We start from the raw sequence: 23,946 nt of genomic DNA on the forward strand, positions 1-23,946 counted from the left end.
GACATTCTGGAGTTGGATGTAGAAGTAAGTTGTTTGCTATTTATCTTTCCTGGAAATCAGTAAGGTAGTTGCATTTGTGAGATGCTTTCAGTGGAATTGCTCTAACCAAATCAACGTTCCTTACCACCATTAATAGAAAAATTGATGTTAATGCAAAAATAGTGGTTTGTGCCACACGTGATAGGCTTCCTTTGGGGAGGGAAGGGAGGACATACCATGACTTGATGACACTTATTATTAGCACTCACTGGAACAGAGCTTAGCAACATTGTATGTACCACATCAGTTCTTTTCAAAAGGGAGATGGATGAAAAACAGGAGACATTTGACTTCCTCTTTCAATGCTGGTTCAAACACAGCAAGAAATTATATCTCTTCGCTTGCTGGAGTCAGATGAAAAAAACAAAATTTGTTTTGGTTAAAAGAATGTATGTAGGGATACGGATTTAATATTTAACCTAGTGGTTTGGCAAGGTTTATTTAAAACGCAGGTTTTCATTTCAAGTAGCCCATGATCAGCATGCTTGTTCTCCTGTGTTTCTGGAAAGCTGCCTAAGTGTTACATTTTGCAGAACAGCCTTGCAGTTTTTTGCGTATCTTTTGTAGGATAATACAGACAGCTTGCAGAGGGCACTTTAGTTGCTTCTGAAAACAGGAACACCTGACTTGGGGCTCGGGCTGACAAGCATTGCTCTGGTATGGATAGGTGTCACTACAGTTATTGGACATAACTATGAAAGATATCTAGGGACTTGAAAATCATCAGTCATCTTGCTAACAATGCATTTTAGCTCAGCCCAAGAGCCTTTGATGAAGTTGTAGATTAGGCAAGGAGTAGGTATGAGTAATGTAGGCAGTCTTGAAGCCAAGGCGTCTAACGTGCTGTGTGGCGATCCCTGTGTTGTGATTGCAAGTGGTGATACTATGGCAGCGTAGGGTGTGCTGCTTTTGGAAGCGGGTGAGCAACAAGTTTGTGCCCAAAGGGAACTGGAGATGTGGCCTCAGGGAGGCCAGGGAAGAAAGACATAATCCAAGTTGTAGGAATTAAAACACTTGCTTCTAGTAAAGTGTCCCTTTTGACCAATAGTGAGGATGACTATTAATGATGTTGCCTAGATAATTCTTGACAGCTTGTTATTTTAGTCTAGTTTTCCTTACTCAGGAGGCAGGTTACGGGACAGTGATGGTTTGCTAGTAGAACCTTGCGTGCACTGCCCAATACCTGAATATTTCTGTGGCATCAATCAACAAGTTGTTTGTTTTCATGTCATAACAGCCCATCTGCAGGATGGGTAGAAGATGGAGATGGTTCACATTTCTAATTAACAGTTCTGGACACTTTGTAAATGCAGCCCAACGGCAAATGATGCTGGAAAGTAGCAGTAACAGGGGTTGCGATTCTGCTTTATGAAGGCAGCCCAGCTCCCAGTGAGCTCTCTCCAGAGACACATGGAGCCTGTAGAACGAGGTGGCTGTTTCGTGCTACTGGCTCCTGCTTGTCTTGTCCCATGTCTCTTACCTTAGTGTCCTTTATTCGCTGTTTCTTTCCACTATTAGCCTATAGTTGACAAGCATAAAGTTCTGCTACCACATCTCTTTATACTTGTAAAATATCAAGTCTGCTGATTTTGCCCTTTTTCCCTCCTGTTCTTCTAGTCTGTTGATGTTGACTGGCCTCCAACCCTGGATAATTAACTTTTCAAGTTGGGACGAGGAAGAAGCAGCCCCGCAGTCAGCAGCTGGTTACTGAATACTGTACAGTATTACAGCTTGGTTGCGAAGTATTTCTGTTGAACATTTGGATCATGTTGATCTGCCAAAGGATACTGTTATTTTGAATCAATTTTAAACACTCTGGAAGAGGTAGTGTTCGTTCAATCTCTAGCCTTAATTTCCTCTGTGCATAGAAAGATTTTGGTAAGCTAGTGCATTGATAATAAGTCTTTTTAAAAAAACAATTAAGATAAATGGTGTAACATGCAAATAGTGTACTAAGCAGGTATATCAAATATGCATTCTGCAGTAGTTTAAAATGTTTTAATTGGAGATAACCCTCCCTCGAGTCAGTGTTTTTTTTTTAAACTCTTTTTATATTGGATGCTACAGCTATTCTTGTCTGGATGCAGGTAGCACTGAGTTACCTGAAACCCAGTCCTGACTTTTTCTGAGCACTGTTCATGCAGGAAATCCCAAAAGTCACCGGGACTCTGAAACCAGTAGGATAGTACCTGGAACAAGGCAGTGCTCCACTCTCTGCTGACTGCTTTTTGGTCAGTGTCAGTTTTACAGATGGGCAAATTTGTTTCCCAGACAAAGTACTTTTCAAAGGGAAAAACACTTTTCAGAAGAGAACTTTGCACTTGAAGCCAAGTTGTTCTCATCTAAAAAGCATCAGCAATGCTTCCTAGAAACAACAGGTGAGGTACCTGAGGCCTCAGCCTGGTTACAGTCGTCTTCAGGCACAGGATTTCCCCAGTTGAGTCACCATATATAAAAAGATTGGGAACTCCTGGCAGTGGTGCACGATGGAAATCTAAAGAAAAATAGGAATACCAAGAACCTCAAAGTGCAGGCAAATACAAAACGTACCGAAGAATGTTGGTATTGAGAGACCAAGAGAGATAAAAAGCTTTGGTTTAGCGGCATAATACTTTTTTTTTTTCCTAGTACCTAGCCTTGGATGGATGCTTGGAAGAGTTGAACATTGCCTAGGAACTTGCCTGGAATAGGGAAGATCTGAAGTTTTTTTTTCTTTGCTTAATTTAAATGTTTCATATAAAGCACCACCTACAGCTTTAGGAAAAGCCACTTTGATGCCTGTATCATGTTAATCCATTAGGAAGATGCTTCTGCTTACCTGAAGTACAGAAGAGAGTTAAACTATCAACAAGAAATTAAGGTTTGGAGTTTAAGGGCTCTTCATTAACTAACAGTTCAGAAGTAAAGAGGGTAATATTTGCCAAGACAAACCAGTGTTTGGGACAGGATGGATTACTGAGGTGTCTTACCTTCAAGTCAGCAGTGCCAGGACCTCATAATAGAACAGCTGCATGACAACTTTAGCTGAAGGCTCAAAAAGGTATTAATAAATACATTTTCAAGGAGCTCCTAAAAACTGATCTTGAAAAACTCATCTAAATATTATACGCTCTGCCTGTGATGGGCTGTCAAAACTTGTCTCTCACCATTTGTTTTCCTAGTCCACTGTAATGTAAGTACGGCAGTAGTTCAGAAGCTCCTGTTTTTCTAACACAAAAATAATAGGAACATGATTCAGACAGCAGTATTTGTTTTGAATCTTAAAGCTGTTATGAGCAACAGATTCCAGGAGTAGTTGTGTCAGATAATAATCTCTACCCAGAAAGGAAGTGTCATGAATGATGGAAAACTTCAGAAGTTGAATTCAGAAAACAAACAAAAGAGAATTTCAGTCTCATATCAATGTGATTTCTTGAAACTCAAAGTGAGCTAAAATATGATTTATAAATTCCATAAACTACAGGGGCAAAAAAGAAGGAAAAAAAAAAAAAGGTAAACAAGACCGCGCTATTGGATACAAGAGACATGAGAAGAGCTGTTCCAAGGGAGAAATAGATAGAGCTAGTAAGGCCGAAGCAGAAGGGGTTCCTGCTCCTGCCGTAGTGCAAGGGCACTCGAGGCGCTCCCACCCGCAGACCTTTCTGTGCTATCCTGTAGGTTATCGTGGTGACAGTGGAGATTGTGTTAACAATCAAAGTGCAGATAAATAAGCTATAAAGATTACACCAAACGTGCTGAGTCTAATCTCTTCTCCATACAATGTAGAGAGGTCCACCAAAAATTCCCAGGTTGTTTGTGGGTTTTTTTAAATGATAAATGTGAACTATCCAAATCAAGGAGGGGAAAAAAAAAGCTGATGATGCAAATATCTCCACAGCTCTTTAGGTAGTTATTGTTCAGTCATCATGTGAAAATATGAAAATGAGAGATGTAATCTGGTTTTTTTTTGAACTTTGTTTAAAGCCTGCAGTTTCTAATACAAGGTAAACACTTTGAACTATCATAATCTGTAATGAATATTGCAGCAATAATATTAATGTTTTACTTTGGCCTTCATCTTATTTTTAAAAGTAAAATACCTACTTGTGACTACTCAAATAGGATGTTTTGTGAGAGTAAGATTTAATCTTGTTCATTAGGCATGTGTGAAAGAGGTAGATATTTTCTAGCACGTTACATGAAAAATTCTAATAAATGAGGTCCGGTGTTCCTTAGCACCATCCTTCTTTACACTGGAAGGACTCTTAATTAAAACCGTTGCATTTCTTCAAACAATTGGTCACTTATAACACCCCCCCTACTTTTTTTTTTTTGCATCAGTTTGGCTGAACCCGGAGAGAGCTGTACCAGTAGCACTGCTTTAGCTGAGCATGAAAGCATCTCTCCTCTCTGCCCCTGACTAAAAAGTCAATTGCTCTGCCACAAAAAATTGCTGCGTGCAGATGAACCCTTACCGCACACATCGCTTTAGGTTTTGCAGTGGCCAACAGGAACTGTGAGTAGAAAATACTCTAAAAAGCCCCAGGATAAGCAACCCATAACCTACCTTCTCCCAGTTCTCTGGCTGTCCTGTGGTGAGGGATGTCATGAATCCGAGAAGGTTGCAGAAGCTGAGTACTTGGTATAACCAGTTTTTTAATTACCAAACCAACTCGTTTACAAAGGAAAACAGAACTTTGAAAACATTTAATTATACAGTAAAAACAAATTGTACTATAAAGAGCTTTCTATGGAGTAAAATGTTTACATTTAGTATACTTAAAATTGAGAACTTCAAAAAAAGAACTGAATAAACAATACATTTCGTGCTTTCTTTGTATTTCTTTGGTCTTCCTATTACTTAAGACTGCAGAGGAGCTATGCAGAAGTGAGGAAAAACTGCTTTAAAACATGGAGAGTCAATTCATCGCATTGTGTACCTGGAGCGAGGGGAGGCAGTTTTCCAGCCGTCATATATTCTACACATTGGCTACGGAGCATGTTCTGTCAAAGGTGTGTGATTGGTGTAATGCATTACAGCAGCAGCACCTCTTTGCTTTGAATGCAAGGAATTACTGCAGTTAAGGCCTCATTGCTTTCCTATAAACCACAGAGGTTTTTTTGGAGTTCCTTTCTGTCTTGTGCACAACGATACAGGTCAAGTGGCTTTTTTGATTCAGGGTTGTGTTTTGGGGTTTTTTTTTAATATATAGAGCGTGCTTTTTTATTGTGTCTTTCCATGGTGCAGTTTTATGTTGCCAAACAGTAACAATTAGATTCTTAAGCCTTATCTGCCATACAAAACAGCTGTATAACTTAAGAAATACTCATATATTTCTTGCTGTGTTGCTTCTTAAAAACAAATAATAATAATAAAATAGCAAAGCCCTATAATGCAGAGTAGGGTGTCTTACCTAGCCAGTTACATCCACGTGAGTTGTCACTGAACGTCTCACAACTCAGGCTAAGAAGGAAGACTGAGAATCAAGCGGAAGGGAGGAAGTTCTGGTTTCTGATACAGAGTAAAGAGGAGTGTTTTTCATTAGTACTGACTGACACAGCCTTAAGTTGTTAACAGAGTGCATCTAGATGAGGCTGCACTAAGACTGCGCCTCTGGCTTTGCCCTAAAGCTCTCTTGGGGGGGGGCAGGATCTGAGCCTTCTTTTAAGCAGTCACTTGCATAGCAGGAAACTGCCAGGATACCTGAGGAAACAATAGGTAGATGCTTCGGCTCAGCAGTTCAAAATAACATACGCATCACAGCTACACACACACACACAAACAAACTTCCAGAGAAATAACAGGGTGCTCCATTCCTAAAGCAACAGGGGTTTGTCATTTAAAATAGTGCACTTTGGATGAAGTGCAGTGAAGTCCTTTCTGTTCATTCTTTTGTGCAGTGATTCATTTACAACAGAGCTAGACTATTTAAAAAACTCAAACCTTCCGGTCTTTTAAAATATATCTAACAATGACATAGTCATTAAAAAAATTTTAGAGTAAATTTGCCTTCAAAGCAAATGGAGTGTGGTGAAAATGTGAAAAATCAATGCAGGATCTTGTTTTAGGAGAAGAGTATTTTATATGGAAGAGGGTAGGAAACCTAAACCTTTCAGAGGTCGATTAAAACTTTAACATTGTTAGGTGAGTCTGAACTAGAGTGCCCACGTGCAGGTTTTTTTCCTAATTTCTGTCCTATCAAATTTTAAATTTAATTCCTGTAGCAAAAATGGTTATTTTTCAAACAATTGTAACCCTGTGAAGTATTTGAAATTTTAACCCTTCTGAAGATGCCAGCTTTTACAGTCCCCAAAGGTAAGGAAGATTTAAGTGTTAACAGGTCCCTTTTCCAACAGCGTAAAAATATGTTTACAAGGTACTTTTAAGGTCCAGAATCCCAAACCCTACTCCCACCTCTCTTCTTTGTGGGTGCAGGTCTTTGGGCTGTAATATATAACCTTAAATTACATCATGAGAATTGCATAGCAACATTCTGAAAGAGAAAGCAGGGACTCCAGAAGGGCAAGTTACTCCTCTTCACACAGCCAGGCATCTGAAAAGCTCTATGTACCCAATTCCAGCCCGACATTGCTGGCTCAACGGTTATAGCTTTGTAATATGTTATCAAATTGGAAAGACTGATAGAGCTCATCAGCGTGGACAGTGTTGGCGTCATAGTACTGGTTATCTGCAATGCTATTCTGATGGTTTGGGATTGGGTTGGTGGATAGTCTTGATTCGCTTAAAACTTCTTGGTCTATAAAACTGTAAACTGCTGGATCAGCTAAGTTAGACTGCGAATTAAAAGGCGTGCTGCCCGGGGCTGCTACAGACGGGCAAGCTGGAGGCACCTGGTGGAGCTGCTGCCTGGGATTGCTTGCATTTAACACCGGATTATACTTGTCGAAGTTTATACTAGTGCAGTTCATGTCATCAGTCTCCATGTTCATGATGCTGGCTGTGGAGACGCTGGTGGGATGAGCCTGGTGCACGACGCTGTTACTGGAAACGCTCTGCATGTCTGCGGTCGACACCGCCACTGCTCCCATCCCGTTTGTGCTGCCGAAATTCCGGTAGAAGCCCAAATCCTTCTCATCGGGCCAATTCAGAGGGCTGTCATGGAAAGCTGGGAGCGAGCTGCTGCCCTGAGCGGCGGGCTGAGGCACATCTGCCGCAAAGCTGTTCCGTGGGTGCGTGTTGAGGAGGCTGCCGGCTGAAGAGGGGGTGCTGTACGGCTGCTGCCAGCACGAGGAGAGCGTGTCTTGCTTCCCTGGCCCCACCTGCGCAGGCGGATGGGGAATCTGGTTGCCGACAGGGTAGAGCTGACCAGTGTTGGGCAGGGTTCCTAACCCTGGCATCATCAGCGCGGAGGAAAACATGTTGTTTGGTTCTGTGGAAAGACGTGACTGCATTTTTAATTCCCCTTTTTTTTTTAAATTACAAATGGTAAAAAGCAAAGCAAAACCAGTGCTATCTTAGTAAGATGATATGTGCATTTGCATTTTCATACTTGCTTAACTGCTCTCCAGGGTGGACCCCAGATTTCTGGACAGCAGCAAGACGGCTATCCACCTCACCCCTCTACGGCAAATGCCGAAGGCGACAGCTACATTTAAGTAAAGAAACGATGGCTTCAGTTTGTATAGTCAGAAGTACCACTATCTTACAGGAAGAAACCCTCAAGAGAATATTAGAATTTCAAGCAGAAGGCCAGCAACTGAGTGTCTGTTTGAAGGGCTGAGTATCTGAACACAGAGGGGAAGGAAAAAAAAATAAATAATATCCGTAGTTATCTAAATTAAGGCTGAAAGTTAGCAGTGCTTCAAGATGAAGAAGGTGTAGCCCTCTCCTGTGCAAAGGGGAAGTTGCAGCATGGCTGAGGCTTTGCGAAGAGTCTGGAGGAGGGAAAGACAGACGGGTACTACTGCTGCCTTGGGAACTTCAGTGCCCCCCCGAAAAAGCTGCTACCCTTCCCCACAGCAATCGGACACTATTTGTTTCAAACCACTGTTGGATCGCGAGCAAAAACCTACCTTTCTTAATCAGCTTCCCTTCAGGAGTGACAGTGGGGAACGGAGCTACTTTGGACCTCTCTGTCCCATTTGATCCTGCGATGGAAGAAAGCACGAGTGTACACTGAATGTCTGCTTTTATATAAAATAACTGCATCTAAATGTAAGTTCACTCGAACAAGAAAAAGACAAACAGTTTCCTTACCGCAGTCCTGTATGAGCTTTTGCCAAGCCAATGTCGATCTTTGCCTTTTTGCTTTGTTGCCATATGGATCTACAGAGAAAGGAGTGGAAGGGAAAAGTGTTACATTTCTCTGATGTAATTAGTAAAGGGACTTTCTGAAACTTATACTAGTGGCCCCTAATTGTAGTAAGATATATTTAAACAAAACTATTTCAGACATGATAACACTGACAAGCCAAGACAATGCTATTAACTGTGATTCTTGATATTTTCATTGGAAGAGGGAACAAACTGACTATTACTTTTAAAAACCAAAAATCTACTTTGTAGAAGTAGTGTTGTAGAATTTTTACTTATTAAGCTACCGTTTATTATCAACACGAATTCTGCACTGACAGTGGCTTTTCAGAAGCCCAACTCCTGGGAAGCATACCCTTTTCATCTGGCAGGTATCTGAAATCCATAGGTTCACTGACTTCCTGGTCTGAAGGTCTTCGCAGCTGCATCTTCACCGTGACGGGCTCGGTGATGTCTTTGAGAAACGGCGGTGTTCGGAACACAATTGCAACTTGACGGTGAACGTCAGCTTGTGAGAAGGAACCTTTGGCCTCCCAGTTGTCCAAGACAAATCTGACTTCTATATCATCTGGTCCATTAGAAACAGAAGATGCTTGTTAAGCAGAAGAACTGAAAACTTGCAGCAGGAAAAAGGGACAAGCGGAACAAAGAAAGTAGTCTGACTCAGAACTCAGATGCAAAGTAAATGGCTTGACTTTAAAGGCACTGAGTATCTTTCAGAGGTGCTGAGAGCCCTTGAACATGAAAGCTATTCTGCTCAGCTGTAAAAATCAAACCACTTGCACAGGAGCGTGGTGAAGGGCTTCAGTTCCCCAGCAGAAAGTGGCAGCGTCAGCCATTTTGGAAGAAGGGAAAGAAAAAGCCTAGTCAAGATTACCTTTCTGAACTTTGTCACACAATAGAAATATTTCATCTCCTCCTTTTACACTTCCACAGTTCTTGTTCACACGACAAATTCTCAATTCTGCGGTGTTGGGAGCTCCTGGAAACAAACAGGCAAATTCAATGATAAAGAATTACCGTGACTTTGTCACTATCGAAGATGAGGTGCTGTGAATTAAAGCATAGGAACGGAAGGCAACAGCTGGAGGAGCGCGACACCCCAAATTCCACAGAAAACCAGTTGCTCCATACAGGAAATCCAGAAGGAGGGCTTGATGTTCCACGATCCTACAGGTCTCGGCCGCTCGTCTCCAAACACGAGACACCAGTGCGGCTGTGCCGCTCACTCCCTATTGTAGAGCTGTCTCAAAAGACTTCCCTGAATGACATGATTGTGCTCGGCACTGCTGCCCTTCAAGCTGTAGAATTCAAAGCAGTTCTTTGAGTGACTGACTACCTGTTATAGTCATGCTTCTCTGGAAAAAGCTGGGCTAGCAAGGCAAGAAAATCCCCCTCTCTGGGTATCTGGTTGTAGTTTTATTCACAGACATACTTGGCCATTGAGCCTCTCCTCCGTTACCCTCTCTAGGCGTTTAAGAACAGGTCTAGGAGCCTGACTTTCATGCCTTTACTCAGGATAGCAGGTTTCACCCCAAAATGCTCAAATTTCAACTGCAGACTGGCTGTACGTGGACAGCGCTCACGATAGCTGTGGATGGAGAGCTGCCTTGGGCACGGCCTCTGGTAGCATTGTATGTCACGATAAATTAACCACCACTGAAGGATGCACACGGCATCCAAACAACCTGATGGCTACGGGCAACTCGTGCGGGATGGAGACAAGCGCTGCCTGATGGTGTCTGGCCCCATGCAGCGGCAGCTTTCCTGGAGGGTAAATACAGACAGGAGACTACTGCAAGAAAGAACAGCCCCCTCGGAGATCCGTTGGCTATGTTACTATTTATTCAAAAGGGCACTAATGTCACAATAATGGTGATTGAGAAGTAACAAAGAACAAACAGACAGAAGCCACAATGGAAGAACTCTCTCTGGAATTTCAAGTTCACCCCCTGTACCTATATGCTGTGTTGGTATTTTCAAGTACATAAACACATACTAATTTTAAGACCCAATCTTCATTTAACATACAAACTAACTGATGATCATTTCTCTGCTACTGTCTGTGACCATAGTCATAATTTACTGCACCCTCTTCCACCCTGCCAATCCCAACAGAACGAATCTGGACCATGCCGTGATGGTATCTCATCTTCTTACGGCAAGACATCACTTCCAAATGTATTTTAAATGCCTGGGAGGATCCGGCTGTTGCCACTTTGTAACCCCGAAACCGATCCCCCTACCACCACAGCAACACGAGGCTCCACCACCACGGACTCCCTGTTCCAGGCACAGGGACGAAATACAAAACCAAAGCTCGTGGTGTCACCATCAATAAAAAAAGTAAAAATTTTTTACTTTAAACTCTCAGATTTCTACTTTAAACTCTCAGTTTGAGTCAATTCCTGCCCAGTCTTTCATGGTATTGTACAGGAGCGCTGTAGCACGATGCAGACTACGCTTAAAACAGAGCTCCTGGTAACCTCAGGCCAGACTCCAATTACGTAGTTACTATCTGCAGCCATTACTACTATTATTATTAGGAGAGGCAGGTGCTACAGCCTCATTTACTACATGACACATGCCACTTCATTTGCTGAATGAATCAGAAACTTTGAAGCGAGAGGAAACCAAACAAACCCAGAAACAGCACAGGATCATATGATTGACGGTGTCATCGTGCGTTTTTTCACAGGAAGGGTAAATTAAGAATTGCAAGGAGAAGCCTAATTTTACCTTTGTTTCACTTCTGTATGCTTGAATTGCACTCGATGTCCTTGTAACAGGTTTTTGGGAGGGTCTCCTAAGGCTGGAGTTTGTTGTTTTGTCTTTAGACCAACAATTTAGACGGGACACCACCGCTGTCAGCCCCAGTGCCGGGCAGGAACACCGAGTTCGGCACCAGCCTCAGAAGGAGACGTTCTCCGTGGTCTCTGTCGTGCCGTGCCGCTTCCCATCTCTCTTCCCTTGGGCACACCCTCGCCTCCCACCCGACTTCTGTTCCTCGCTCCCCAAAAGTACATCCCTGGTAACAAATCCCTAGAAAAGAGTTTCTCACCAAAAATCCCGTCACTTTCAACAAGGGCAGAACAAAATGTTCTCCCTAACCTCACTTCTCAGAAACGGTAAGCCGCTTTATCTGACTCTTCCCAAGAGTTTTCAGTGTGGTGAGATACGCAACTTGGGAAATTTCTGTTCAAAACCAGTTAACATTATAAGCAACTGAAAACAGAAGCTGCCTGTAACACTTAATTTTACACACTTGCAGGCCCTGCTACTGTGATTGCCTCTGTATTACGTTGATATTATTCTCATGTATCTCTACTATCCGAAGCAGCTGGAGACTGCAAAGTATTAGAAAGCAAAGAAAATACTAGATCTAAAATGTGCAAGCTGATTTTCAGAAAAGCTCTGAATACCTTCTTGCTCTTGGTCTGAACAGATCCACAAAAGCTCAAAATCCTAACAACCTAGGATTTCCAAGCCCGTTGTACTGTACAATTTTATCTGTTCTCTAAAGTTATAACCTGACCCTACCCAGTTCTGTACGCAGAGCAGGTTTAAAAAGGCTAACATTTTTAAAAGAAAGTCAGATCTGAAACTGCTGTTCCAGACAAGAGCAGCATAATTTTTACGATTTGTGGTTGCTGTTATGCACTGTTTTATTTACACCACCGCTAAGTTACATGGAGGATTTTAGACACCTATAGTATATCAGAAGCTGCCCTCATACACCCACACTAAAAAAACCAAGCTTCCCTCACCGCACAGCTATCTGTCATTTCAGCAGCTTAGCAAAGGCTGACGTCAATCAACACAGACGAGTAATCATGATTTGGCATATTTCTAAATGGCATCTGAGACGTAGCTGCAAATCTTGTACATCAATTTTATCTCAACCCTCATTACTTCAGTACTACAAGGGTTCTCAATAACACCATGCACACACTTCCAACTTCTAGATAATTCTAGAAGAGACTCTAAAAACATCAAACACAGCTGAGTTCGCATTAAACATTTTCGTAATGGTTATGCTCGCATCAACACAATTCTAACGTCGACTTTATAAAATGCAGACCTCGTTTTTTATTCAGTAGTTTCTGCTAAAGGACCGTCCCTTGACCTTAAATATTTTGCATGGAAATACTTTCACTGCAGAAATAACAACCACTGCCAGAAAGGTTCCAAGGATTAAAAGCTCTTCTGCTATTCTGCTCCAGGAGAGAAGTCCAGCACACCTTGAAGGCTAACATCCTCAACTGCAGTGACTCGCCAAAGCCATACAGAAGTCCAGTTTTCTGGAATGTGGAAAACAGTGCCAAGAAGCGGCATTTCACGTACTTCTGCACCCTCCCAGAGCATGATCCAACATTCCCCCATTACTGACCTATACACTGGAAAATAGCAACCGACCGGGAGACAAAAGGGATATCTAAAAGCATTACGACTGTTTCCCACTGGGAGAAGTCTCTCTCTCGAGTCCTGTTCCAGAGCCCTCACAAACAACGGCAAGACTCACTTCACGGCTACAAACAGGCTTTAGACGACATCCTTGGAAAACACGATCAGTCTTAACGGCAGCTATCCATCTCGCTACTATTTATTTAATCGCTTGGCACGCCAGGAGCAGGCCTTTCCTTGCAGGCATTGCTGTGATATATGAAGAGCTGAAAAAAGCACCTGTGTGTGAGTCCATGGACAGTTCTTACTCCGGTTGGCCGACACTTCACCCTGGCATCATCTTTTAAGTATACGCTCACTGACTTGCCATGTGTTAGACATGCATCTAGCAGTCCCAAGCCACAGAAGTGGCCCAGAAGACTGGCACAGACCTCAGAGACTGGCCTGGCATTTTTCATCCCAAGCAAAAGAGAAAAGCAAAAGAAAAAAACCACAACAAAACACCACATTTGATGGAGTTGTTACTTACTGTTGTCATAGATCGGGTTGGAAATCAAGGGAGGAAGAGCTAACGTGTAGTTGCCATGTTCGTCGGGGAGGAATGCTTGGAAGCAGAGGCGGACGACATTGAGATCATACTCATCGATGTTGTGCAGCTGTTCTTCAGGCACTGAACAGCAGAAGGAAAGACAAGACTGGGGATTAGTCATCGAAAACAGCAGTAATTCTTTAACAAACTGGGGATGAATGTCCACCGGTAAAAGAGGTGGTGTTGCCAAGGCAGACAAAACGTGCCCATAGTCCCCGCTAGCTTTACAGGGGTTGCATGAGAAATTCCTTGTACGCGACAAGTGATACAGAAGCCTTTAACGCTTTCCCTGCATCAAAGGCGGCTGAACTGTCCTAGTTCTCCAGCTGTTTCTTGATCTGGTTTCCTGCCAGATCAGTTTCGGATATCTAAGTCATTCCCTGGATGTGTTTCTTTCTTGTTTGTGCATGATAAAATTTACAAAACGAATGCCACTGCAGAAGAGAAATACTTCAGTAGAAAGAAGCCCTAGGACCTAGCTGAGGATTTTCTGCCACAGTGAGAGCCTTCCGCTACGTGAAATCATTGGCTTCCTCTAGGAACCGAGATGGAAAAATAATCGGAAGGCAGTTCTTGGGGGCAAGAATGAAGCTGAAACACCACAAACCGTGTCCCCCCTGCCATCAACATCTGTGTTACTTCTGTACCTTTGAGAACAGTGATGAGTGCTATCATGATGATATGATTTCATCAGACAAGAAGCGAACCCTTGCTGGAAGGGATCCGTTTCCTTACATATTCCTCTCAGTGTAAAACACAGTAACACATAACCCAAGCTCAGCATTTCAGTTTTCTTCACTCTTGCACTTATTTTAATTTCAAGACATAGGACCCAGGATATCATTACTGAACATCTCGTGTACTCCTAGCTTAATGGGCGACTCTGAGAAAAGCAGCCCTCGCTGAATTCAATGCTTTCCTTGAAGGTTTGACATTAAACTATTATGTTGACATTCAATGCTAGCAAAATGAGAAAGTGATTTAATTTCATTTAAGTAGAAGTACTGATAATTAAAATCGTTTAAAGTGGCTCTCTTTTCCAAATTCATTCAAAGCAGCAGTTCAGCATAGTGAGATACTCCTCGCAATTACCTACAGCCAACATCTGCCAAGTCAACAGATCACAACCTCTCAAGTTCACTCCTTCCCCTGCCCTTTCAAAGGCCTCTTGCAAGAATAAAAGATTAAACGTGCCTGCGATAAGAAGTCTGGGGATCACACTGTACTGATTAGATTGCAGTGCTCTGACCTTTAACGTTTATCACTGGGTTGGTCTCCACCCTGCCGTGAGTGGGATTCCACAATGCCCACTTGAATGATTTCTTCCTTTTACCTTTTGATAGTGTGAAATAATAAACGCACTGAGCTCAGAATACTTTCCACTGGCATTTTCAGTCTGTCTTGTGCTCCGACTATCTCTTTTCTCCCTGGTCTCTACTGTAAAAAGAAATCAAGTCACCCTTCCCTTTTACAAGCCCATGATCTGCAGTATTTCGAGACAAATACGCCAGCAAGTACAAAACTAAGCATCCACTACCCGTGCAACTTCAGAACCGGGGGGTTCAGCCAGCGTGTGCTTTGCAGGTTGGTGGCTGACTGCATTACCAGATACCCACAGCAAAGTTTTATGATTTAACGCACTTCATTAGCTGACCTGCTAACGTAACAAAATAAGATCTTTAGAAAACAGGTTTGGCACCGACCGCTGTTCAGCCTAAAACTCAGGTTTGGCAGACTCCACAGTCCCACCGCCTCTTGATGCAACCCCATATAGAGAATAAAAAAAAAAAAGGGAAAAAAGCGCATTCTCTAGATTGTGCCTTGCAGAAGGGATAGTCGGGAGTGCAATGCTACTTTGCTCCCAGCAGCTCAGGGGAGTTTAGTCCATGCTCTGACATCACGGCCAGCAGGCAATGAGCTCCCAAGGTCACTCTGACATCAAGGCTTACGTTCGTGCGTTCGTCGTCGGCGACCACGTGGATCCAGCCAGGGAGCCCAAGCAGCAGTCAAATTTCAAACCCCTTAAAAATTAAGTTGAGCACAGCAATTCAATACCTCTGCGTAAGTCAACTCCCTGTGGATAGAAGCCAAGCACAAAATCTGGATCTGGCTTTTGATTCTGACTCAAAAGTGAGGACTTGGTGGTTGTGCAATCAAGTCTCTCGCACGTTACAGCAGCCCCGGTCCTGCGCTGAGTTTTCCACATGCGCAGCAGCCTCTTACTCAGAAATAAATAGCAGCAGACTTAAAGCTTAGGAAAACTCTATAAATGCAAAAATACACTAGATACAGAGAAAATGCATAATGCTAACATTCAAATTACATCATTTTCTATACTATGAACTTTCACAAATTCCCAATAAATCTCTTTAACCACCTGATACAGGAAAGGTGTGGTGTGCCAATAATTGCAAGAAACAGAATTGCTCGTTATATTACAGCAAAAAACACTGCTCCTAATTTGCACGTTCTTATAAATGATTTAATACAATTTAAAAAAAATCTGTAGTTTGAAAGAGGAAGTGTTCAGTCAAGACTAATTCCTCTTGGTCTATTTTTAACCAGATGAGACGAACATAACAGAGCAAAAAAGGAGAACAAGACAGCTGCAACTCCATCTTGTGATGACACGCTTAAAAAATTAATATAGAGGCTAGATTCCATGTTCATGTAAAGAAGCGCACAGCTTCCATCGATTTCAAAACATATTTTGTTCCCCCACCTAAAAGACAATCGTCCAAACAAAATAAAATGTTGTTACTTTTAACAAACATCTAATTCTGCTCCCTCTGAAGTCAATTTGAGAGTAGCCACTAACTTGAACAGATGCTGGCTTACAAGTTCACAATATTAAAAGCAAACAAAACCGGGGCAGACAAACACACTGACTAACGCCTGGAGTATGGCCGTACGGCGGATGGTCCTGTCATTCAGTGTTATTTCACCGACTTCTGTACAGAAGGACAACAGACAGGGTTAAACCTGACAAACCTGAAGTTATTAAAGTTAAGAAATGCTGTTGAAGATTTTTGGGAACAGTACCGGAGAAGAAGAGTCGCCACTCCATCAACCTCTGCAACGTCAATGCAAGCAGCCGTACCGAAAGCAGCAACATTACACACGGGAAGTAAAAACGTTGCCCAATGCAGTGTGTCGGGAGCAGGTAAAGAAAAAAAAAAAGGCTTGAACATGACACATGAAGAAAAGAAGTACTCTGGTTCTGGCAAGAATTCAACTTCCTCTTCTGACTGCTTCTCGCTGCGTGCTACCACACCTTACTGCCTTCACATGAAGGCAACCAAGAGAGCTGGAATCCAAGCAGCAATCTAGGTATGTTCCTGTGATGGCCCAATCGAATAAAAAACTAGCCTTAACCCGGCAGAAATTCATTCTCCATCATTATCTGTGCAAACAGGAGTATAGGAAGGAACATCTGTAAGTACGGCTCTTTTACAAGGGGAAGGAGAGCTTTGAAAAGTAACACTGGGCAACTCAAACACATAGAAATTAATATTAAAAAAGAATTAAAATTCTAAGGTAAATACGGGGCACGATGCCAAAAAAAAATACCACCAGCACAGTGGTAAAAGAAAACTAACGCCACTCACCAAGATTCTGGCAATAGGATTTAAAACGGAGTATCCAGAGTTACAGTCAGCCCTGGGGAGCGTTAGCTGTTCGACCCAAAAGGGGCTACAACAACTGGTACGTCCTTCCTTTATAAACCTGTTTACAACTCTTCTGAAATGCTGATTTGCCAACTTAAAAAAATAATTACCTTGAAAGTAACTCTTTAATCCATTATCCACTAACATAGGAAAAGACCGATACATCCCAGCGTGGGCAGAAAAACACCCCAACGCAAGCTAAATCGTGAACTCCTTCCAACCTGAGCTGGCTAATCTGAGCGGCTGATGCGACCCAGGCACGAGGTTTGGGTTGTCCCTCTCTCCGAGGTTTCTGTCACTGAAGGCCAGAGATGCCCCGCTGGGTTTCTCCTGAATGAGAGAACTGCCTGGATTTCCTTCTGTAGCACAAAATCAGAGACTTTCTGGGTCCAACCCACCAACAGGCAATTCAAAGTTCGAGCACAAAATGACAGATGCCAATAGTATCAGGCCTCCTGTTTGTTCCTGTTTATTAATTTCTAATGGTTTTTTACTATTTTAGCAGGCTTCAACATCCAGAAAGGCCAATAAATATCATTTATCTGATTAAATTACTGGGGCATTAAGGAGTCTGAAACTTACTCATAAGGTGATGCTACAGGGAAAGTGAAAGTTTATTCTGAACACCGAACAGAAATGATAAAGTGTTTGGTTTTTGACTGATAACGCGACAGCTCATTAAACAGCAGATCCCTCACCTAACAGCCCTCCACCCAACTTCTAGATTAATGATGTCAGAACCTTCTGGAGTGGGTGGAGTTGGAGGTACTTCAGCATCTAATCTTAACCTGCATGGAAACTTCCAGGGTAAATGATGTGGTGTGACACATTCGGCGCAGGCTACGCCGAGAACACCAGTTCACCCTGCAAAGGGACATCTTGTGACTTTCCCTTCTCAAGGAGGGGCCGCGGGGGCATATGAGCCACGCTACACCTCAAACACAGAGAATGACCTCCCCGCAAACAAAACCACTTCACCAAGGAGACCGCTCAGGAACATACGTCATTAATAATCACGATGAGCTGTATTCTGCCTTTCTCTTACGCAGATGATGGGTTTTAATTTAGGGATACGCTGGGAGGTGGAGTTTCATTTAGCCAGGCTGTTCGGCTACGTGTCCAGAGGCCTAATGCCATCTGCTAGCACTTGCGGAGAGGTAGAAGCTGGGAAGAAGGGGAGGGAAGGACCACGGCAGCACTCTGTCTCTTCTCCCGATACACCCATGCCTGGTTTATACCTCTCCGATCCATGAAAGGCTAAGTTTCAACCCATTCTGCAGAAAATAAAAACACAGAAGCCTTTGCATGTACCTATAAACAGAACATGCATCAGCAACACTCAGTCGTTTTAAAAAAAGCAAAATCGGAGGGGGCTGATTAGTGCAAATGACTGTAGAAGTCGGATGCTAACCTACAGTCAATAAATGCCCAAAGTACCATGGTTACACTTCCCTGTTTTACAGGAGAAAGAAACACGGGGAAGGTGACTGGCCTGGCCTCACACAAAAGCCAAGGGAACAACGGCGTACACAAATTAAAACTCTCAAAACTCCGTCTTTGTGTTGTCTAGACAACGGTTCTCTGAATCGGGGTTCTTTTCCTGTTTTAACTTCAATTTGAAAAAGGTAAAACTGGAACAGATTTAAGTGAGTATATCCATCAGCCTCTCTACATTTCTAACACTTTTTTTTTTTTTCAACAGTTTCTGTTTATAGCACAAAAAAAAAGAAGTCAGCATTTTTTTGTCTCTACTCGGTAATTCTCATTTTTAAACCATTTGAGAAGGGGCTGTCCTTTAGGTTAACATACACATTTCAGCATAAACAGCAAGAAGCATTTGCATGAGGAACAAAAGAACAAAGGGCTTTCCAAAGGTAAAAGCTAAAAGCGATGTTACGATCAGGACATCGACCTTTCCTCAAGTGGATTTGCTCTGCGTCTCTTAAAAAGTTGACAACTCTCACTGACCAAGATTTTCAGCTTGAGAATTTAGTTGGGGGAGTTCCAGGTTTGTTTTAATTTAAGGACAGAAGATTAAAGTTCCTTGTAACACCCGAGGCGTTCATTAGAGAGGACTCTGACGCTGTCCGCTTTCAAACCGATCCCACCTCCCCAATTCTTGCCGAAAGTCTTCTTTTGGTTCAAAATATTTTGCTTATTTGCCAACATAACCCACGGCCCGACAAGCCCCCCGATAAAAGCAGATGCTCCCCTCGGGGGGGGGATCCTGATGAGCTCGGCCAAGGTGGGCGAGCGGTGTCGGAGAAGGGGGGGGGTGTCTTACGAGCGCGGCGGCGCAGGGGCCAGCGAGGGAAGCTGCGGAGAGGGTGAGTGGTGTGCGTGGGCGGGAAGCGAGTGTGACTGGTGTGGGGACGAGCCCCGGCGCGGAGGCGGGCAGGGGGGTGTCGTGGAGACTGTGACGAGTGCGAAGCCAACGCGGGGTCAGCTGCTCGCGGGCGGAAAGGGGAAACGGCAAAGGAAAGACTGCGGAGGCAAACGGAGCCGAATTAGTTGTGGGGTACAGGGCAGAGCCTAAAAATGACTTAAGTGCTTATTAGCAAGAGCAATTACAAAGGAACAGGAACTTTAAGCATGTATCAAGCTGCAGGGAAAGCCAATTTATACCCTCTTGATCAGTTGCCTGAAGTTTGGCAATTCTCTGGGTTTCTCACCGTAAAACAAGTCTAGGGTTTTCATGCTGTCATCCACTGGGCTAGAAAAAGGTTAGTCCTCTGTAACATGGTGCTAAATACACTTTTCCCCTAAATTTAAAGGGCATTTAGGGCTTTTCCTCATTGATAATTAACTTGAGTAGTTATTAACTCAATTGTTGTCTCTATGTCAAGTCACACCCACCCACAAAAGCTCTTAACTGGAGACTGGCTCTTCTTTTAATTTGAGTTGGCTGTACATCAGACAGTACATGGGAAGACAAGGATATGGCACAACTCAACAGCTACTAAAAGAAAACAAACACCCTAGAAAGCCGACACAGACCAGCTCCACTGGAGGAGTAGCTCTGCTCCTTCGATGCTGTGCTGTTTATATTATCATCACGCCAAGGAGTCCCAGTTACACATCGGGCTGTCGCTGCACACCATTTCCCTGGTGTCCTCAGGGATAAGAGACGAGAGCTTTCTAGAATCGTTCAGCTTATTAAAGGACCAAAATATACGGGATGTGTCTTGTGAACACAACGGATCACGAACACATCCAGCGTCCGTGTGGAAACATGGAAACAGCAAGCCTCTCTCAAACAAGGCTAACGCAAGAGGAGCAACCCGAGTTCAAGTCATCTGCCTTGCACACTGGTGAATGCACACAATTTGTACAGCCTGCACTGAACTTAACAAGGGAAAATGCCGCCAGCGAATAGCGGGGAATTCGTAGTGAAACAGCCCTACAGGTAGGCTTGCAGAGCGACTCGGACGCAGACAGCTCCAGCTGGGCACAGGGCACGATCTGCAAACACCGACTCCTAATCATCCAGGAGTTCAGAGGTAGACATCAGTTGCTTCAATGGTATAGGCAAGAGTGCTGGAGAAAAATAATCTTAAAACCCATACATCTTGACCAAGCAACTCCCTGCTGTTGCTGAGTAGGACCCTTATTCAGTACGTGCCCACACCATGTGCTGGAAGGCGTGGAGGAGGGATGACACCCCCAGAGAATTTGTGTGTTAGGGCTCACCCTCCCTTTGCCATCCCGGTTGTCCATGGCAGCAGGGCTTCCCTGGAAGATGATGGCCCCTCTACACAAGGAAGTTCAGAACACAACTTTGTGGACCCACGCCTTGCTATTACTGCATCCCTTACTGACAAGACAAGTAATACATAATGCTGGCAGGCTGGAGGCATTTTGCGTCTGTAAATACGGTCAATACTAAACCTCCGCCCCGAAAGGAGACTCAGGACAGGGACTGTTTGACTGTTCCAGAAGAAGGTGGGAAAGAAAAAGAAAAAACAACCAACACACAAACACCCTGAAGGCTAGTTTTCAGCTCTGTGAAATTTCTCTTATGATGTTCACGCAAGAAATGAGTAACACTAATGGGCGATCTGCTTAGAGGATGCACCTAACTCCAAAATATCCCTAAGTAGGTAAGTCGGATGCCTTTCTGAGGACACATAAGTAAAGCACAATGCAGGATGGATACAATACAGCCTGTGCAATCCTGCAGAACGCAGTGATACTCTTCTGACCTTAAAAAAACAAACTAAATCCGTGCATAAAACTTTCAATCTTGTCAAGCAGCGAACACCACAGTGACTGCTGCTAACGAAACCCTGTTTTGATGAACTACGCACACATATAAAAATACTTCTGTCATTAATCCTGTTTTATTAGACCCTGGTCCTATGCCTTTCTGGGCTCTACTTAGCATGGGACTGCCCTGGAGTGGCTGGGAGCCGTTCTCAAGCGGCTCTGCTTTGTGCTGACACGTTAACAAGTGCGGAAAGGCAATTACGCAGGCTGGGGATTGCCAGCGGCCCCTTCTCAGCACAAGCCCTGCCGAGAGCAGGGTGCTGCCCTGTGTGTCACCCAGGCAAGGCTCTTCCCTGCTGCCGGGGCAGGGCTGTGCTCTCCTCTGCTGCCGGACCGCTGGAAAGGAGCCCAGGATCTGCCCTGATGCTACCAAGCGCAACCCGCTGTAATCGCCCAAAAACGATTTGTGAATTTGGAATTATGTGCCAACCGCTGGAGGAGGAGGGGGGGGGAATAATCGACACCGTCAAATGATTTTAGTTAAACATTTCTTCATTATTACACTCAGCAGCGCTAGGAACAGAGCTAACTGTGGTTGCTAAAGTTCCTTTGGTGAAACACATGTACAAGAAGGGATTTAGTCACGTTCTTTTACTGCAGCACATCAAGAGAAAACGTCAACATTTTTTTTAATTTATGGAGCAAAAGAAAGCCAGGAGGGCTGAACGGAAGAGTGCTCCTTTTTTCTTTGAAATCATCGTAGAGCTAGTGAGTCAGGGTAACAATTAAAACACTTAAATCATTTAAATGGTTCTGCTGGACTGAACTCATGTAAAAACAGATGCTGTTGTGTGCATACATTATCAGAACCAGGCTAATTGTTTAGATGGACAATTAGGACCACCAGCTTGACTCCAAACAGCTGTTCTAAAACTAAGAAAAATATTACAGAATGAGTTTAGCGTGTCCCTGAATTGGGACAAAAAGCACCATGTATTTTGAAGCCAGCTAGAAATCCAGCTCTCGACTCTCTAAGAAGGGTCTTACCCAAATTTAGCAAGACTTCTGTGGGTATGAAAAAAAAAAAGAAAGTATTCAGAAAATCTCCAAGCTCTTGCCACACTTAAGCAAATACATGACTGCATTCATAATGCTTAGCCAATAGTTTGGGGGTATTTATGCTTTTCATCTCATTCACCCGAGTTGTGCCTGCATGCTGAAAGTGTTGGTCCCGCTCCAGTTGGCCCCACAATTTGCTGGGTGTTCCCCACCCCCCCTGCGCATTGAACTTCACAATTATACGGCTGTGAGATGAATTGGTTTAGCAAGTCGATCTGAGAGGGAACCACTTTTTTTTTTTTCCCCCCCTCCTTTTAGCAAGTTGGTTCTCCATTAGAGCAACTCGCTAGGTCCGTTCACCGTGCGGCCACACAGCCTCTGTATCTGGTGCGAGGAAAGTAGTAGGAGTGTGTGACCGGTGATGGAGGGAAGAGCCCGATGATGCTTTTTGAGAGCAGCCCACAGATCAGCTGTCACATAAAACTACAGCCCGTGGGTCGGCCCTTGCAGGCGTGGTTTCACAGGGACACAACTTGCTTTAGACTTGACCGAGACCGATGCTGCCGTGGACTTCCCTCGGTGCCTGTACCAGCTCCCGTGGTGTGAAAACCAAGCGTGGGGCAGCTTCAAGGAGTCGGTCACCTCCCTGAACTGGCTTGGCCGAGGGCTCTCAAACATCAGTGTCACAACAAGAGAAGAAGTGGGACGGTGGCAAGCTAGATTTATATTGGCTTAAGGTGTTGCAGACTTATGTTAATTCAGCCTTTCATTCTCATAACTGCCTAAATTGGGGAATCCGATTCCTGAGATACTTGTCAAAGTTTGCAGGGAAGGTTTCTGCCGCTAACTCACATTGCTGCTGGGGATTTTTATTTTTTTTTAAAAAAAAAAGGCAACTATTCAAATAGATTCATCACGTGATGACAGTGAGGAAAGACTAGGAGGGACACAGAAGGGGAAGACTGTTTCTCAAAAAAAAAAAAAAAAAAAAAAATTTTTAAAGCTCCACCACAAAAGCAAAGGCAGGACACAAACAAAACCCCACCACCCTGCAAAGTGAGCCAGCTCATTTCTACTCACCGTTGAAAGGGTTAATCTTCTTTGAGATTCGTAAAGAAATTGATTCCTTCAGGTCTTTCTTCTTCACACACTGAATGCCTAAATTCTGAAAACTGAAGCACATGTGGCAGGATTTCAGCAACTAATAAACTCTTAGAATATTAAATAAACGATTTGATGTTGGCTAGTGTGATAACATACAGTGTAAAAAACAAAGGGAAAAAAGCTTATTTTGAGAAGGGTGTAAAAGGTCTGAAAAGCAGGGATGCTATTTTTTCTAAAATAAGAGCAGAAACAGAAGTGCAAAATACTAAAATAAAATTCTAAAGAATTTATATTCTTAATAAAGAATATATCTTTCTATATCCAAAACTGTTACTCTGCAGTAAACCTACAGCGATTAAAAAGTTAAATACTCAATCTCAGGTAATTTGAAGTGACAAGTACTTTTGTTATCAATAAACACGCATGAGTTAAGGATTTGCTTTCCTGCTTTTATCAGGGAATGTAAATTTCAAACACTATTTTAAAAGTTTTTCGAAACAAGTCAAAACAGGTTTTTACATCTCACAGAGTTATGGAAAAGTTCTGAAGAGCTGCAGCTCCTCCTTATTTGCATAAGAGCGCAGGTCACCCCGATGCAGGAGGTGGGGGGAGTCCCAGGCGAG

At 43.3% G+C, this 23,946-nt stretch overlaps 2 protein-coding genes across 2 annotated transcripts in view; one reads left to right on the forward strand and one right to left on the reverse strand.

Moving 5' to 3' along the window:
• Positions 1-1,695, forward strand: part of PUS10 (pseudouridylate synthase 10) — a 31,042-nt gene extending 29,347 nt beyond the window's left edge. Inside the window, exons 17-18 of the mRNA XM_009701965.1 lie at positions 1-24; positions 1,657-1,695. The exon at positions 1-24 is cut by the window's left edge and continues 106 nt beyond it. Coding sequence (XP_009700267.1) covers positions 1-24; positions 1,657-1,695 — 63 coding nt within the window. The remainder of the gene's footprint in view (positions 25-1,656) is intronic.
• A 4,920-nt stretch (positions 1,696-6,615) lies between these two features.
• Positions 6,616-23,946, reverse strand: part of REL (v-rel avian reticuloendotheliosis viral oncogene homolog) — a 24,649-nt gene continuing 7,318 nt past the window's right edge. Inside the window, exons 3-9 of the mRNA XM_009701967.1 lie at positions 23,300-23,391; positions 13,227-13,367; positions 9,171-9,275; positions 8,649-8,861; positions 8,237-8,305; positions 8,053-8,127; positions 6,616-7,409 (exon numbers count right to left, since the gene is read on the reverse strand). Coding sequence (XP_009700269.1) covers positions 6,616-7,409; positions 8,053-8,127; positions 8,237-8,305; positions 8,649-8,861; positions 9,171-9,275; positions 13,227-13,367; positions 23,300-23,391 — 1,489 coding nt within the window. The remainder of the gene's footprint in view (positions 7,410-8,052; positions 8,128-8,236; positions 8,306-8,648; positions 8,862-9,170; positions 9,276-13,226; positions 13,368-23,299; positions 23,392-23,946) is intronic.

This window comes from Cariama cristata, unplaced genomic scaffold, assembly GCF_000690535.1.
Source record: "Cariama cristata isolate BGI_N322 unplaced genomic scaffold, ASM69053v1 scaffold7076, whole genome shotgun sequence".
Lineage (NCBI taxonomy): Eukaryota > Metazoa > Chordata > Aves > Cariamiformes > Cariamidae > Cariama > Cariama cristata.